This window comes from Phoenix dactylifera, chromosome 6 (genome assembly GCF_009389715.1).
Source record: "Phoenix dactylifera cultivar Barhee BC4 chromosome 6, palm_55x_up_171113_PBpolish2nd_filt_p, whole genome shotgun sequence".
Classification (NCBI taxonomy): domain Eukaryota; kingdom Viridiplantae; phylum Streptophyta; class Magnoliopsida; order Arecales; family Arecaceae; genus Phoenix; species Phoenix dactylifera.
In genome coordinates this window covers 3,812,186-3,829,461 of record NC_052397.1, presented here as the reverse complement: position 1 = coordinate 3,829,461, position 17,276 = coordinate 3,812,186, and the positions used below count along the sequence as shown (strand labels likewise).

Genomic DNA, 17,276 nt, shown 5'->3' with positions numbered 1-17,276 from the left:
TACTAGAACCAAACGCGACCCCTTGTTGCACTTAGTCAGATACATTATTGGTCCTAATTAAAAGCTATCAAGCAAGATTTGCTCTTTTGTTATCGAACTTCGTATCGATACCATACTAGCACACTATCAATACGATATGGTACAATTTTTTTTTAGCATATCAAATATTAATACGCCCTCCATACCAGATACCGGTACCAAGCTGGTACGGTATGCATTGTACTATTCGATTCGGACCAATATGATGCATCATATATTAAATATTATTAAATATTTTACAATCATTTATGCACACTTAAGTCAACAAGGGACTTTCTAGATTATTTTTTTTTCCGATGAAAACCTTCTAGATCAATTTGTTAGTCTAAAATTAGCAACTAGCTAAAGTGGGCCAACCAGCAGCAATGCACCTCTGATCATGTAGATCAATTGCATGCCCACATATAGTAATACAATATAGTACTCTATATAACGTCACAGACAAGGAAGATACATGCTTACGTTTTCCAATCAGCATCCCCTCCCCCCCCCCCCCCCCCCCAACTAATTACCAATAAGCAACTGCCACGTAACGAAGAACCGAAAACGTGTTGCCATAGTTGTAGTTGCCCGCACTGAAACCTTTTCTTTGGGCCCATCCTTCACGATACGGATAGCTCCTTGAGGGGCAAACTCGTCATTTGGGTCAACGGTTACTTTGCCGTGCCGCGAAGCAATTACACCACGTGGCCGTTAGATTCTTCTCCGCGGCCGCAAGAAGCCATATAACCCCGAACTGGAACAGAGAAAAAGCTCGCCCGCTCGCTTGCTCCCTCCCTTTGATTCAAAACGTCTTTGACTCTCTCTCTCTCTCGTTGCGTTCTTCCTCTCTCCTTCCCGGTGTTCCTTCCACGCCTTCTCTAGAAGTTATGATTCCAGACCGAATCCTGGGGTCCCTTTGATTCTAGTTGGTCTCCATTCCCCTCTTCTTCCCCTCTTTATTAGGGCTAAAGCTCCCCCCTCTTCTACCCGGATGCCCCCATAAAGGCGTCTCCTTTGGGGCTCCCCTCTCCCCATTTGGCCCTCCTTTAATCCATCCGCCCTCAAAGGAGCCACCTCTGGCCCTCCGCAGCTCGAAATTTGGGATTTTGATCTCGGTGCTGGACATAATTGGAGGGAACTAGGGCTCCGGATCGATGTCGGTGCCGGCGATCGTGTTCTACGCCAGCGCGCCGAGCGGCGTCTGCTCGAGCCCCCACTATTCTTTCCAAATTGGCTCGTCTCATGGGTCGCCGGACTACGAGCTGAATTCTAGGCTGCCGGCCTCTTCGACGACGGTGACCACCGCCTCCTTGGGCTCCGGCCAGAAGCCGGTGCTCGGCGGGCTCTCGTGCCTCTTCTCCTCGCCTTCCACTCGGTATGCACCCTCGGCCGCCACCTCGAGCTTTGCCGGCGGGGATGATCTTGGCTTGCTGGGGCGTGATCGATCGGATGAGCTTGGGAGCTCGTTTTCTTACTCCCCGTACTCGTCTTCGGTGAGGGGTCGAGACCTCAGCCCGGTGTCTGTGTTCCAGGGCCCGGGTTCCTGCAGTGGAAGCATTGGAATGGCGGTGGGCTGTTCTTCGAGGAGTCCGCCGTGTTTGCGATCATCCAGGGAGTGGAACGGGGGTGATCTGAGGGCGGGAAGAGAGAGGCTTTTTAATGGATTTGTTAGGAATGCAAGCTCTTGTTTGGATTATGATTCCACAAGCTTTCCGATGCCGGGTGGTGGAGGTGGGATCGATGTGGAAGAATTTCCATTGAATGCGGAGGAAGGATTGGGTGAGCTTGGCCCGAACTGTGAGCCTTATGCCAGGGAGTTGCTCTCTGGAGCTCAGTTGAGACATAAGATTTTTAAGGAGGACTTTGTTGTAAAGGCGTTCTATGAAGCTGAGAAAGCTCATCGAGGACAGGTGATTTTAATTACTTCCATAATAGCTGCAATTGAATTGGAAAGTTTCCTCTTTTCACAATCCTATTGGCTAGTTTATTCTAATGGTGGTTTGTAGATGTTAGATGAAATGGTTTCTTTTTCTCTGTTTAATAGATGAGGTTGAGTGGCGATCCATACTTGCAGCATTGCGTGGAGACGGCGGTGTTGCTTGCAAAGATTGGTGCTAACGCTACGGTTGTTGCTGCAGGACTTTTGCATGATACATTTGATGATTCTTTTATTTCTTATGATTATATTTCTCGGGGGTTTGGAGCTGGTGTAGCTGATCTGGTTGAAGGGGTAGGTTGCTTCATGCGCTCTTTGATTAACTGTATTCCTCACTTTGTATAAAATTAAGCACTGATCCATAAATTCAGTAAAATATAATGCAGCATGTGTTATTTCTGCCATGTAATTCTGCTTTATAATGCCCTGGGCATGCAACATTTACATCTGTGGTTTGTTTTTGGGGGGAAAAAGTTGTGTATATAGCACATCTATCTAAAGTTCCTGCGACACACTTGTGTTTTTATGATATTTTCTCTTTCATGCATTGATTCGAGGAAGTTAAGAAGGAAATTTATTAAATTCTAATAGGGTGGACTATTCTCCTCTCAAGAGGAGAGAGTATTTATTCCTCTCAGGTCCAAAACAATAATTAGACACTTAAATCGAAGATCCACACCGTTCATCATTATGTAAATAACTGAAAATGCACAGAAACCAAAAGTCATGTATTTTTAGTGGTAGAGACCATGACCAACGATATGGATCTTTGATTTGGGTGCCTGGTTATTAATTTTGGAATTGAGAGGAGTAAATACTCTCTCCTCTCAAGAAAAGCAAAGTCCATCTCAATTATGGATTACATTTCCAGCTGCGCTGTTTTCCATGTTAACCATTATGTATTAAATATCCTTTTTTTCTCTACTATATACCTTTATATGGATATAAAAAATGCTTTAGTAACTCAAAAATGTCCCTTGGCTGGTTTATTGTATTCTCATTGCTCCCTCCGAACTGGCATCATGAAGGGTGCCGCATATTGAAGCAAAGTGAATGGTGGAAGAAAGCTGAGTGATCTTTTTGAGTGCTTTTTCTGAGTTACTATAGCATCACATGATAGATATCGGATAACTCATCATATCCCTTATATTAATACAATAACTCCTTTTACAACTTTAATTGAGACATGCATGTACTGCAATTAGCGAATAGGAACAATAAAAGCTACACTCCACATTCATGAACACATATCAAGCTTAACCATCAGCTTTTTTTTTTACTATGTAATAAATGCTACTTCACTAGAATTTGTCTTCTTTACTTAGACTGAGATATGAGCTAGGTCCAGGTATATATGGTACTCCAAACTGGTCTGATCCAAATGAGTAGTCCATTATACTTGCATCAGAGGATTTTGCTATGTGGAACTCATCATCAAGTTCTTTGATCATTTATTCTTTTAGAATTTCTTGTCTTCTGAGCGCACTAAGTCAGTCTTGCAAATTATGTATCTCCAAATAGTTTGTAATTTGTTAGGAGTTGATGTTGCAATCCCATAATGAATGCCCTTGGTGTTTTCATGAAGAGATACAGATATTGGAAGAGATGATTGAATGACTGAATATATATATATATATATATATATATATATTAAAAAAAGACTGATCATTTCCTTCTTCCCTGCTAATGTCCTAGGACATGAAATTTGACCCCAAAAAACTTCAGATTGTATTCTCTTTAGGAATTTGAAACTAAAGTTTCACTCCTCTCAAACCAAATTTTCTTGATGTATGATTGGTTGGATTGATGAATCCACTGGAATAATTAGGTCTCCAATCATGTGGGGTTTTAAGAGCTAGAAGATGGGCAAAAGTTTTGTGACTCAAGAGATGTTAACAAGGTGATTTCTCCTTGATTATTCTTGATTTTATGTTGTATAGCATAAATGACTTATAAGAAAAATGGTTGACCCCCTTGACACGGCATGTCTTATAGTTGATTAGATCACTACTTAAAAGATTTTTTAGTTCTTCTTTGAAGCCTTCATCTAGCCAATCTTTTTTGGGGGCCAAAGTGTTTGTCATGATGATGGAGTAACTCCTTGTGATATTGAAGAAGTTCATCATGCTCTGTCATTGTAGACCAAGATTTTAGAAAGAAAAATGCATTCTTGAGTAGTTGAATAGAAAAAAGAACGAGTGTTGAGCTGTTTCTCTGGTAGCAACCAGTGCTGGAACTTTTTGCATTTAGTATAAGAGGAAGAGATTGAGATAGAGGAGTAAAGTTCGAGCAGCATGATATTTAGTAGACACTTAAACATGCATATTCCTAGATTCAAGTAACATTAACTTAGACATGCATATTCCTCTTTTTATTTCTTTTCCTACTGCATGCCTCTATATTGGACTCTAGATGACTCTTCATATCCCTTGCATTTATATATCACAATTTTTTAAGAAACAATCAATAAGTACTCTTATAACTTTAAGAGACACATAATAGACCATAATTGATGAAGATTAAACATGCATAGTCCTAGATTCAAGTAACATTAACTTAGACATGCATATTCCTCTTTTTCTTTCTTTTCCTACTACATGCCTCTATATTAGACTTTAGATGACTCTTCATATCCCTTACATTTATATACTACATTTTTTTAAGAAACAATCAATAACTACTCTTATAACTTTAAGAGACACATAATAGACCATAATTGATGAAGACTTGAAACTCTAACAGAGATGCCCCATATTTATGAGCGCTTGTAAAACTTGAGCATCAATTATTTACTTTTTAGAAGATGCTATTTGACTGGACTTTGACTTCTTACACTAAGATATGGGCTAGGTATATGGGGTCCTCCAATGTGGGCTCATCCAAAACGAGTTGTCCACCACTTATACATCATTAGGTTAGTTACAATTTACAAATTTCAGTAATTCTGAATTAGTTGTTTCAGAATTACATATTTCCAACATTATATTAACTTTTAGTTGTTTGGTAGAGTTTTTTTTTTCTTTTTTGTGGGTGGTTGCATTAAGGCATCTTGAATTGCTGAGTATATTTTGTTGAGGGTCAGTTACTATCATCTGTATGACTAGTTTGGATGATCTATCAAATTTTAGTCAATATGTAGTATTACCTAAAAAAGTCTTGCAAATAAACATAGTTCAGATGTGAGGAAAGTCTCGGGGAAAATTTGATCATAGATTAAAATAAGCTGATGTCATGAGTTGTGATATCGATATAAAACTTGCAGTTTGGCACACTACACAAATAGTAAAATTGCTGCAAATCCACTTGTTTATGCTCATTCATATTTTTGTAAACATAGCTGCTATTTGATTCCCTGTTTCCTGGTGTTAACTTTTCACCAAAGCATGTGGCAGTAATGCTTTCAAAACTTGTAGAAGTCAAAGCTGTCTACTTTCATTTCCCAATTTCTTCCAGTAGTACACCTCCAGATGGAGAATTTGGTTTCTGAAACATAGACATTACTATACATCTGTATTTAGCCCAGATATTAGAAGATCAGTTTTGAGTGTTGTCAGACCAATTTTTCAGGTCTCAAAGCTGAGCCACTTGAGCAAACTTGCCCGGGAGAATAATACTGCAAGTCGAACCATTGAGGCTGACCGACTACATACAATGTTTCTTGCGATGGCAGATGCCAGAGCAGTTCTCATTAAACTGGCAGATAGACTGCACAATATGATGACATTGGAAGCTTTGCCTATGGTCAAACAACAAAGATTTGCAAAGGAAACTTTGGAAATATTTGCTCCCTTAGCTAACCGACTGGGGATCTCGAGCTGGAAGGAGAAGCTTGAGAATCTGTGCTTCAAGCATCTTTATCCAGACCAGTACAAAGAACTATCTTCCAAACTCCTTAGATCCTTTGATGAAGCGATGATCGCATCTGCCATAGAGAAATTAGACCGAGCCCTCAAGGATGGTGGTGTTTCTTATCATGTTCTATCCGGGAGACACAAGAGTTTGTACAGTATCTACACCAAGATGCTAAAGTAAGTCCTCTCTTGCTTCCCAGTATGCGTTTGGGTATACCTTATTTGTAATTTTCACTGCTATAATTTTTGAGAACTAAAGGAGGGCCACCGTCCTGCATTATTTTGTCCCTATAGTTAGTGCATGGTGTTGTGATTTCATTAATTGTGTTGATTTTGTAATATATGCCACAAAACTAGCAGGGAGCAATGTACCAATGATTATGGTGATTATATTGATGCTGATATAACTATTTGCAGGAAAAAGCTAAGCATGGATGAGATCCACGACATACATGGGCTACGTTTGATAGTCAAGAATGAGGAAGATTGTTACACGGCATTGGATATTGTTCATCAATTATGGCCTGAAGTTCCTGGGAAGTTCAAAGATTACATGACCCATCCCAAATTTAATGGGTAAGCCATTACTGACCTTTGTTAGGTTGGATAGATCTGCGAATCATTCTTTGGGCTTACTGCTGAATTTGGCTTGCAGGTACCAATCTCTGCACAGTGTTGTTCTGAGCGAAGACATGCTGCCATTGGAAGTACAAATTCGGACTAGAGATATGCATCTACAGGCAGAATATGGATTTGCAGCCCATTGGAGATACAAGGAAGGCGATAGCCAGCACTCTTCTTTTGTGCTTCAAATGGTGGAATGGGCCAGGTGGGTGGTCAGTTGGCAGTGTGAGACTATGAACCTTGATCGACCCTCATCTGTTGGTGATGCTGATTCGATCAGGCCACCGTGCCCATTTCCTCATCATTCCGATGACTGCCCCTGCTCATACACCAAGCAATGTGACCACAAAGGCCCCATTTTTGTCATCATGCTGGAAAATGATAAGGTAATACGGCATATTTGTCATTTTCTTCTCCATGAAATTTAAGATTAATAAAAGGATTATAAAAATCAGATAGCATCATTTTTCGATTGCTTTGTTTCAAAACTCGATGGCCATCATCTAATTTTATTGTGTGCATTTATTTTGGCTAGTTTCCTTCTGTTGCAATCTCTAAACCACACTGTTATTTAAAATCCTCTGTAGTGGATTGAAGAGAGACCTGATGCTGTAATTCTCTGTTCCAGATGTCTGTTCATGAGTTTCCGACAAACTCGACGGTGAAGGATCTGATGGTGAGAGTTGGGAGAGCGAGTCAAAGATGGCCTACTTATGGCTTTGCAGTCAAGGAGGATCTGAGACCAAGGTTGAACCATGAGCCTGTGAGCGACCCTACTCAGAAGCTGAGGATGGGTGATGTGGTTGAGCTAAGCCCGGCAATACCGGATAAGTCCTTGACCGAGTGCAGGGAAGAAATCCAGAGAATGTATGACCGGGATTTCACAGTAACAAGCCAGGGCAATTGGAGAAGCTGAGCCGTGCTTGTAGTTATTTGTATACAGAAACATGCTGTACAGAAACTGTTACGTTCTGGAATCAGAAGCTGGTTTCCAATGCTGTAGAAAGTGTTGCTTCCTCTCCAGTTCTAAATTCAATGAAGTTCCTTTATGGCAGCAGATTTCTATATTGCAGACAGAATTCTTGCACTTCTCTCTACAGAAATAAATGATGCGAGGCTTGATTGGGTCTTTTGACCCTTTCTCCAGGATCTTTCTGTTTTCTTCTGAAATGGTTCAGGATCTTATTGCTCTTTTGCAATAAAGGCTTTGCCGAGACAATGAATAGACAGGATAGAGCAATGGAAGAAACTGAAATTAAGGAGTCGGCTTCTTTTTTTTCTTTCTTTTTTTTTGGTTGAATCAGAAGGTAAAATTGCTCAATAGGTTGCAGAGGCGATTGGAGCTGGATAATTCATCAAGGCACCTTCTGTAACTAAAGGCTTATTAGAAAAGTTTTTTCCAAGGGTTTTAACTGAAAGGCACTAGTTTTCTGAAATCTTAGGTTGCACGAGCATCACCAGCAGCCAAAGAGAGTACATTGCTTTCACAAGATCTTTTTTTGGTTAGAAATTGAGACGATAAATGCAGTGTAAGATGACTCACTGAAGAATGTTGAAAATGTTCCATGATGTTCCATCTGTTTTTGTAGAAGGCTTGGACACAATGAACCCAATGCAATGCTTAATGCATGCCCTTCCGATGATAATTGACCCCAAGAAGCTGTAAGATACTGCCTCTTACTAGAAGTCCAAGTGCAAGCAACGAGAACTGAGCTTGTTATAATTTTAACAGAGGGTTCATTCCTATATCATCTAGAGCAACAGCAGGACTTGCCACAAAATTAGGTTGTTTCTGTCAGATTTCAATGCAATTTATTTGTGAAAATTTGCACTTTCAGGGCAGTGTTGCAGGTCACAAAAACTTCTTTGCTTCCTCAACAAAAAGATCAAGATTGCGTCAAACAATACATTATTCTCATAATTTTCTACCAATGCGACCAGCTGGAGGTCATAAAAATTCTTTGTTTCTTCAACAAAAGAGCGAGATTAGAATCAAAGTTCTCATAATTACTTTCCTACTTTAGTTCAAAAAAATAGCTAACAACACATAGCTTTTGCCCGTGCCCCCCAGCCCCCTGCTCACCGTGGCCTCTTTGCTGCTGCTGCTGCTGCAGCTGCAGCTGAATTAAGAGGGAAAGACACTCTCTGTGGTGTCTGTTGCTGAGATTGCTGATCAGTGCTAGCCTTCTGCTCTTGCGACATATTGGGGTTTGGTTTCGGATTGGAACCATCCTCATCTTCCTCATTCTCCTCAACCTGGGATGGCTGCTTTCTCGGTATCAGCAACTGGTAATTGGGGCTGATCAGGGTGTCCTGCTCTGGCGGCAGGGGAATTCCCCCAGGCGGTGCGATCAACTTGGGCAGTGGGATCTTGTTTCTGCTCCTCGCTAACTCAAGTAGGACCTGAACAAAGAGATTCATGATGGATCATTAGGGGCTGTTTGTACCTCTATTGGGAACATTAACTACCAATAAAACTACCATCAAAAAAGAGAATTCAGAAGTTTGAGCAATCTTTCATGCTCTGTGTCCTTTACGCGGTGCCTCAACCTGTCTTAGCAGTGATCGCCTCACTTATAACTTTAGAATTCCTTATTTTCTATTCAGCATGCTTCAGTGTCAGGTTAATACTATTACAAAGCTGAAGATCAAGGTCAATTCCCCCTTCTCCCAGCCCATGCCTCGCAAGGCAACACCGCCCTCCGGTTGATGGCTCAAACTTGTGGCCTTCTAGGAGAATCTGTCAAGGAAACTGCAATCTTGCAGCATTTTGATCATGCTCCAAGAACTCCTTTCTGCTGACCTTCACCAGCCAGCAACTAACAAGAGCTCATTCCTGTAAAGGCTGGGCCTGAGGAGGTATCTCTCTCACGTCTATTTTCTTTGGATGATGTAATACTTCCTAGAAAGGGATCTACGAAGTAATTCCCATCAACTTCTGCCGAACACTTTCAAAACCAGTCGCGGTCTGGTAAGACCAAGAGATTAGCAAGGAGAAATTTCACACTACTTTCAGCCCAAGTTTTCACCAGAAACATGCAGAACTTATTATCATAAGAATTCTGAGCGTTGAAAAGAAAGACACACTTTCGAAGCACCTAAGACTTCTTGTTGATACTAGGAGTCTGAAACAGGAGGAATGAATTTTATTCTATTAGAAGTAATTCAATCTGTAATATCAGCACAAAAATATAACCTGCCATTAATGCTGCTACTAACTAAATTCAAATCCTACCACTGATCTAGCTCTAAAACATCCAAAGCTGAACCTTTAATTCAACCCCCTGCATCCTAGAAACCAGCGAACTCTAGAATTTTTCAAAAATCTCAGTTTTGAAGCAAAAACTTTTACCGATAAATCATCCGTAAATACCAAATCCAAACAGTCTTCCCAATTCATACCAGCCCTAAACTGGAAAACCGAAACATTTTATCCCCCAAATTCACGCCAAACTCGACCCCACTACTTCCACCAACAACCAGATCCGAGAGTAATCCACAGAAAACGAGATATTTTTACAATTCATTGAGAAGAAAAGAGACAGGAAGATGAATCGAGGGTAAGTTACAATAGGGGAAGAGTTAGGGTTTTTGGGAGGGCGGTGTTACCTCGCGGGGCGGGGGCTGGGAGAAGGAGAAATTGACCTTGGACTGGATGGCGAGGCGGACGTCGTCGGGGTCGATGGCGGTCTTGCCAGCGTGTTCGGCGTAGACCTGGGCGTCGGAGAGGACGTCGACGACGTAGCGGTAGCCGAGCTCCAGGAACTGGTGGACCACCCGGGGCTCGTACTCCCCTTCCCCCACCCCCATCGACCGGAGGAGCTCCTTCACCACCCGCGCGTCCCGCGGCTCCGCCTCCACCTCCTCTCTCCGGCCGCCGTCGCCGCCTTCTCCCTCCATCGTCTCCTTCTTTCTCACTTTCCCAAAAGCTCGTCCTTTCCTCCCCCGTATCTCCCGCGAGAATGGTGGTTGTAGATGAAGCGTTGCTACTTATTAAAAACCATTAATATTCGGATACAGCCACAATATTAACACTGTCGCTTTGGCCGAGTGGTTAAGGCGTGTGCCTGCTAAGTACATGGGGTTTCCCCGCGAGAGTTCGAATCTCTCAGGCGACGGTTGTTTTTGGCAATTTTTTTCTTCTTTTTTCCATCGCGGATTCTAAAAGGTAATGTTGATAAGAAAATTTTATTTTGACTTTCTGATTTAAGGATATCCTACAAGCTCATGACTAGCTGACAATTTCTTTTCTTCTTTCTATGACAGATTCTGAATGTTGGTTTTTTTTTTTTTTTTTTTTGAAGTAAAGACTAAACATTGTCATAGTCTCGAATTTTGGCTGGCTAATTTGTTTGATATCAACAAGAATAATGAATTTTCAACAATATTTTCGGAGTGAGGTTTCCATATATCATCAACAATTAATTAGTCACTATGTTCAAGATGGCTCCACAATTAACAATCAGCACAGCATTAAGATAGTTTTGATTACTCTTTTATGCTGCCACAGCATATTCACAAGCTTGAATTGACTCGAAATTTCAGTATCAAGGTTGTGAAGCAAGTTTGTGAATCAAGAAAATCATCAGATATGATACTTACATGAAAATACCAAAAAAGTTTAAACAGACAACTCATCACACAAGTCCATGAAAAGAAAACGATGAGGCAAGGATAAGTTGATAACAAATGATGAAACCGATTAACCATAAATCTATGAACAATTGTCAGAAAAATAAAGAAGATAGTTAATACCTTGGAGCATACAAAGGTAAACGTCTTTTTTCAAGTAAACAACCCTGAAATCCTTTCAGTCTCTTATTTCACATAAATAAAACATTCGTCAAAATTAGAAGTCCAAAACTCTGAAAATGCCGTATAAGAGGAAGAAGGAATGCACAATGCCACAACACCATCAACAAAACAAAAGTTAAAAAGTATCCTCTCTCTCTCACACACACACACACACACACACACCTCTACAATTAGACAGCTAAACTTGGAGTCTCCTGAGCCCCACTGCCAAGCATCCGGTGTGGGTAAGCACTAACTGGCCTTGAATCCATAGACTGTTGCCTATTTCACCACTCGAACTGCGCCTGACGGCACTGCCTCTCCATGCAACTGCATTCTCAAGTCATGCTTCATTCGCACCAAAAACATGCTTATCATCCTTCCTATCTCATAAGTTCTTCCAATATTTTGTGGAAGCACCCCGCACTGAGTCAAAACAGGGCCTAGACTTCAGGAGGCTGGTGAGCTGTTCAGGAGGCTGGTGACCAGCACACCAAGGAAAGATTGGTGACCACATCATTCCCTGGGGTACACAGCTCCCATGAAAGATGTGTCATTCCTCCAGCACAATATTAAGCATTATTCATTGCTTGGAAGCAGGGGCTTCGAACTATGGATGTTGAATCCACTTTAGAAAAATGCTGTTAATCCCTCTGCCAGAATTGGGAAAGCATATAGTGGCTCCATCAATCCCATCTCTATTTCTGCTCCTGGTCACGGCTCCTAAGGCTCAGGATCAATAACAATATTTGAATTTCTTCTTATCATTCATTGTTTAGCAGGGATCACACTCACCACATTTATCCAAATCCAAAGTTTATGCCTCCACTGCATTGCAGACATGGAGATCCTGCATAAGGAAAAGGGAACTGACCATTATACATGCTGAAAAAGCATATGTACCAGGATAACTCCGCATAACAACAAGAATGATGGATTGCAATTGGAAGGAAAAGGAGGACTCACTCAGGAAGTTTCTGGAAAAATACCACTTACATAAATACTTACTCTGATATTTCTCAAGAAGCCAGATCAAAGATATACAAAATCTCCAGTAAGTAATAGATCTCTTCTTAGTCCCTAATGCCAGCAATCAGGCAGATAATCCCTATGGGCCAAACTGAAATAACAATCAAGGTGAAGAAAGAAATGCTGCAACATATAGAAACAAGATGGAAAACAATCTTGCAAACACGACACTTCTCAGTCTTTCTCGTAACCAGTTGATCACCAGTGTAAATTTTAATTTCTAAGGCAGATATACTGGTAAGGGTTGCCTTGCAAGTTGCATGAAAGGCCAGGACAATAATACTGTTATACCAAATCTAGCAAAATTGACATCTATATGAAAGCTCAGAAAGTTGAAAGGCAGTGATTCTGATTCCAAATAGACTAGTTCTCATACATAAGGCAATGCATATCAACCTTAAAAATATTCAAGAAGATTCACAAAATTTTCTGCAAAAAGAAGAAAGAAAAATGTATGGCATGAATGAACCACCAAAACTGCATACCAATGATTCTAATGGAAATCATTCCATATTATTAAAGGCAATGATGAATAAAACCACTAAAATTGGCAGCCATTTTACCAATTATTTTTCAAGTGTTAAGCCCATTAATTATGGACAAAATTTCACTGAAATCAGAACATCAACATGAAATAGGTTCTTTCCACAAGTCCAGCTAAAGCAAAATTAACACAGGGAAAAGAAAGAAAAGAAAACTTCAGAAAGGCATGTAAGTACATACCTTGTGTTGATCCCACCATTTTAACTTTCAATTGCAGCTAGTATGTTATAGTGTTTATTTGTGGCCAGAGACAAATCACGGTAACCGCCAAGACTTAACCCTTTCATTTGCAAAAGCTTGTGGAAGAAGTCTATGCAAGTAGCCCAAGACCTGCTGGAGCACCATTCGTTTATGATGCCAGTGATACATCCATCTTCCTCTCAAGAATGAAATTTCCTTGAGGTACAGCCTAAAATAATCATAATTAAGTGCATCATGACTCCACAAGATCCCACTCCAGATCAATCATTGTACCAGACGACCATTTCTTAAAAAAGAATTCCAGTCTCTTGAAACTGAGCAAAGAAAAGTAGACAAGAAAGAACTATATGCTGGCATTCTTTTAATTTTTGTCACCAGTAATCTTGACAAGAACATAATCCATCTCTAAAATGATGGAATCTCTTAGCATCTCTAGCGATGATCTCTTTCCCCAGATCTTGAGCTACCAATTTTATCCAAGCATGACAATCACCACAGACCCTAAGGTTCTTGAAAATTGTGATAGATGGGTTCCCTTTGCCCTTGACACTCAAGACGCCAAAGGCAACAGCCAACTTCTCACTGTGGTAATATAGAGATCTCTCCTTCTCCAGTTCATCCAATTCTTGTAGCACAAACCTTGTATTTGGAACATAGCCCAACCCCTTGGTCCTCTCTATCAACCCTTCCAACTCCTTGTAGATCTCTTCCGCCTGTGGATGGGACTTATCTCCAGCCATGAATGTGTGGACCTCTCTATCGACCTCGATCCAGCTCATAGCTGGGTCTTTCTTCAATTTCATGTGCCTCATTGCAGACTTCATGCTAATAACCTCGTTCCATTGACCTAAAGATGCAAAGATGTTTGATAATAGAATATAAGTTCCAGCATCACTTGGATCAATCTCTAGTACTTTTCTTGCTGCCCTCTTAGCCATCTCTACCTCACCATGTATTTTGCATGCACCTAGTAATGTCCTCCACAAAACTTTATCAGGTTTTTTAATACGAGTTATTAGTTCTTCAGCCTCTTTCAGTCTTCCAGCATATCCAAGCAGGTCGACCATGCAGGCGTAATGATCATTAGATGGCCCAAAGCTATACTTATTTGTGATGAACGAAAAAATTCGACGGCCTTCATCGACTAGTCCTGCATTACTGCAAGCAGAAAGGACACAGGTTAATGTTGCATCATCTGGTTCCAATCCCAAGTCCTGCATCAGATCAAACAATCCAACTGCTTCCAGCCCATGGCCATTTTGTGCATAAGCATTGATCATAGAGTTCATCAAAACCAAATCACACCCTGGCAGACTGTCAAAAACCAATTTAGCCATTCCAACACGTCCACACTTTCCATATGTATCAACTAGCATGGAACCAACGAAACTATCTGTATCCAAGCCAATCTTTATAGCACAGGCATGGATCAGCTTTCCCTGTTCAAACAATGCAAGGGCTGAGCACCCTTGGAGAACTGTTGACAAGGTAAATGCATTAAGGCAGACAGAATCACGAACCATGCTGCGAAACATCGAAAGAGCAAGTTCTTCCCTCTGATTACATGCCAAACATCCAATTATAGCTGTCCAAGTCACAACATTCGGATTCACAGTCTGCCTGAATACCTTCAGAGAGTCACATATATGGCCACACTTGGAATACATAGTTATAAGTGAAGTCTGCGATGAATTTCCTGACTCAAACCCAGATTTAACCATGACACCATGGATCACCATTCCCTTCCTCAACTCCCTGAGATTCCCACATGCTATCAAAACACTAGCAAATGTGAATTCATTCGGTTTAATTCCACTATTAACCATATCTCCGAAAAGGCAAATTGCCTCACCATCCTCACCATTTTGAGTGCAGCCAACAATCAAGGCCGTTGCCAAGACCACATCTTTATCACTAATTCGATCATAGGCAGCTCGGGCATCCCTCAATCTCCCAAACTTTGCATACATAGCGACCAATGCGCTGCCAACAAAAGCGTTCATAGCCTCCAAACCCAAGACCACAAGCCGCCCATGAGCTCCCCGGCCTTCTGCAATGAGAAGTAAATCGGAGAATGCTCTAAGGATGCTTGAAAAGGTGAACTCATCGGCCACGAAGCCCTCCGAAAGCATCCTCCGGAACAAAAAGATAGCTTCTTTGCTCCGCCGGCAGCAAGTGTAGGATGATATCATGGCGTTCCACAACACAATGTGCGGCTTTGGCATTTCATCGAAGACCTCCCGGGCGTTGTCAATGGCGCCGCACTTCAAGTAAGCGTCGACGAGCTTGTTGCCGAGACTGAGATAGGGGAAGCCGGCCTTCTTCATGTGGAGGTGAACACGTCTGGCATCTACGATGGATTTCTCTGCGGCGCATCGGCGGAGGAGAGAGGCGTAGGAGTCGAAGGCTTTGTAAGAAGGAATGGGTGGTGGGTTTGCCGCCGAGGTGTGTAGGGTTTTGATGAGAGTGGAGAGGATTGAGGGAGAGATGGTGTTCGTGAAAGGAAGCACTCTCATGGCTTCGTGTAGGCTTTTCTTTTATTGCTCCCACCATCAGCTTGTGACACTACCGTTTGATAATTGTGATAGTTAAACCAATCGAATGTGTTCGACGTAAGGCCTCGGATATTTTAGATTTTAAGCCTTTGGCGAAACCATGGATCCTGTACGGGCAGTTTCTATTTTTCTCAAGTAAATATTTAATATATATATATATATACATATATATATATATATATATATATATATATATATATAATAAAAAACAAGCGTTCGCGCAATAATAAAGTTACTCCATTATCACCGGATTCGGTCCAAACCACCCCTCCATATGGTTCATGATCACGAAAAACCTTATTACTACTTCCTTGTATTATAGTATATTAACTACGGAGCTCTTTTTCTTTAAAAAAAATTGTGTGAAAACATGATTTATTTCTAGATAATTTTAAAATAAAATTTTCAACAAGAGGTTTCTACACAATTTTGTTATTTCAAACTCTTAATAGATATAGTATCATGCCTTTCATGAAAGCAGTCAAACTCCTAAGAATACCATGTATCAAACAAACGAATAAAAATCACATGAGGTAAGCACCAAAAAAGAAAATATGGAGCTGGTTTTTTTAGTACCCATCTTAAAACAGAAGCCTAAAAGTTAGAAACTTTTCTACTAATAGAGTTCCATGATTAAAAAAAATCATGCATAGCATCCTCTATTTTTCTTATCAAGTCTCTCCATCCATCCTTGTCTTCGTCAAGTTGTCTCTCCGTTCATGAGATTTTTTTTTTTGCTAAGTCTCTTTCTCCTCCTTCAAATCTTTATCTCTTTTCTAAAATTTTGCACCTAAAAGTTCATAGAATCTAAAGAATAATATACATATAATTTCTTATGTTAGACAAAGCTTTATGCTCTGTATACTAGTACCGGTGAATATCATATTTGAAAAACTATAAACCGATTTATCTAAAGGTGTTTACTAACTTACTAGATAGTTTAATATGCTTAGTGTATATCACTTGGCCATCCAAGATGTACTAATAAAAAATGTGTTTTGAAAACTATATATTAATTTATTTAGAGATATGTATCAGATCACTGCTGGGTATATATCAAAGAAGCTTGACGTATATAGCAAAAAGTCAATGAGTATATAACACCTGAGCACGTAGTGTATACCGATGAATATAGTGTTTTAGAAACTATATATCAATTTGTTTGGAAGTGTGTATTAGGTTGCTAAATTACTAATTTATTAGATGTGTATCACCTGATCGTATATTATGTATTGATGAACATCATATTCCAGAAACTATGTATTGATTCACTTAAAAATATGTATTGCTTTGTGATAGAGGAAAAAATGGACCGTCCAGCCCACAGCTAAAAGGCCGTCCAGTTTTGGCCCAGTAAACATCAACGACGATCGGATGAATCTTCACCTCGGCCCAGGGCCAGCTCGTCCTCAAAACTCTGGCGAAAGCTCCACTAACTCCAGACATTCGTCGACTCCTCCGACCAAGTTCAGGGTACCTCCGGACAATCACCGACCTGCCTCGGCTAAGTTTGGGGCGCCAACCCCCAGCGATATACCGCATATGCTCCGACCCTTGAACTCGAAGCGCTCCCTTGAGTACACCTCGGAATTCGAAAAACCGAGCTACTCCCAATCTCCGCCGAGCCGACCTCGTCAAATGCATGATGCGACTACTTAATGAGCTCGGCCTCGTCAACGACCACATCCCTGTGTGGGCCCACGCTCACCTACGTGGCCATAC

At 40.9% G+C, this 17,276-nt stretch overlaps 3 protein-coding genes and 1 non-coding gene across 15 annotated transcripts; 2 read left to right on the top strand and 2 right to left on the bottom strand.

The window, feature by feature from the left end:
- The first annotated feature begins 799 nt into the window (after positions 1 to 799).
- On the top strand, positions 800 to 7,581 carry LOC103705080 (probable GTP diphosphokinase RSH2, chloroplastic). 2 transcript variants are annotated; one of them, XM_017842311.3, is made up of 6 exons: positions 805 to 1,931; positions 2,066 to 2,251; positions 5,525 to 5,985; positions 6,226 to 6,384; positions 6,464 to 6,818; positions 7,061 to 7,581. In XM_017842311.3, exons 1-6 carry the CDS (start codon positions 1,176 to 1,178, stop codon positions 7,346 to 7,348), a joined length of 2,205 nt encoding a protein of 734 aa, XP_017697800.1. In that variant the 5' UTR covers positions 805 to 1,175; the 3' UTR covers positions 7,349 to 7,581. The 2 variants fall into 2 exon arrangements, with proteins under 2 accessions (XP_026658498.1, XP_017697800.1); XM_026802697.2 differs by lacking the exon at positions 2,066 to 2,251 and having other exon boundaries at positions 800 to 1,931; positions 7,061 to 7,422.
- Positions 7,582 to 8,243: 662 nt separating this feature from the next.
- On the bottom strand, positions 8,244 to 10,391 carry LOC103702003 (transcription initiation factor TFIID subunit 9). Its single transcript, XM_008784269.4, has 2 exons — positions 10,042 to 10,391; positions 8,244 to 8,835 (listed from the first exon to the last, which is right to left on the bottom strand). The coding sequence occupies exons 1-2, from the start codon at positions 10,330 to 10,332 to the stop codon at positions 8,512 to 8,514; spliced, it is 615 nt and encodes a 204-aa protein (XP_008782491.1). The 5' UTR covers positions 10,333 to 10,391; the 3' UTR covers positions 8,244 to 8,511.
- A 77-nt stretch (positions 10,392 to 10,468) lies between these two features.
- On the top strand, positions 10,469 to 10,550 carry TRNAS-GCU. Its single transcript has one exon. It is a non-coding gene; the product is annotated as a tRNA-Ser (tRNA).
- Positions 10,551 to 11,156: 606 nt separating this feature from the next.
- Positions 11,157 to 15,666, bottom strand: LOC103705072 (pentatricopeptide repeat-containing protein At5g65570). Of its 11 annotated transcripts, none has more exons than XM_039127157.1 (3): positions 12,223 to 15,666; positions 12,022 to 12,076; positions 11,157 to 11,936 (listed from the first exon to the last, which is right to left on the bottom strand). In XM_039127157.1, exon 1 carries the CDS (start codon positions 15,513 to 15,515, stop codon positions 13,371 to 13,373), a length of 2,145 nt encoding a protein of 714 aa, XP_038983085.1. In that variant the 5' UTR covers positions 15,516 to 15,666; the 3' UTR covers positions 11,157 to 11,936; positions 12,022 to 12,076; positions 12,223 to 13,370. The 11 variants fall into 11 exon arrangements, with proteins under 11 accessions (XP_038983085.1, XP_026658487.1, XP_026658490.1 ...); XM_026802686.2 differs by having other exon boundaries at positions 12,235 to 15,666; XM_026802689.2 differs by having other exon boundaries at positions 11,157 to 11,930; positions 12,235 to 15,666.
- Positions 15,667 to 17,276: the final 1,610 nt, after the last annotated feature.

What these genes read in the sequence shown, in the direction of transcription:
- LOC103702003 (XM_008784269.4), bottom strand. Translation starts at nt 10,332, where the DNA reads ATGGAGGGAGAAGGCGGCGACGGCGGCCGGAGAGAGGAGGTGGAGGCG. An exon ending in CCCAGCCCCCGCCCCGCGAG is followed by an intron (nt 8,836 to 10,041) that starts GTAACACCGCCC and finishes CTCTTTGTTCAG; the next exon opens with GTCCTACTTGAGTTAGCGAG.
- LOC103705080 (XM_017842311.3), top strand. Translation starts at nt 1,176, where the DNA reads ATGTCGGTGCCGGCGATCGTGTTCTACGCCAGCGCGCCGAGCGGCGTC. An exon ending in TAGCTGATCTGGTTGAAGGG is followed by an intron (nt 2,252 to 5,524) that starts GTAGGTTGCTTC and finishes CCAATTTTTCAG; the next exon opens with GTCTCAAAGCTGAGCCACTT. An exon ending in TCATGCTGGAAAATGATAAG is followed by an intron (nt 6,819 to 7,060) that starts GTAATACGGCAT and finishes TCTCTGTTCCAG; the next exon opens with ATGTCTGTTCATGAGTTTCC.
- LOC103705072 (XM_026802684.2), bottom strand. Translation starts at nt 15,515, where the DNA reads ATGAGAGTGCTTCCTTTCACGAACACCATCTCTCCCTCAATCCTCTCC.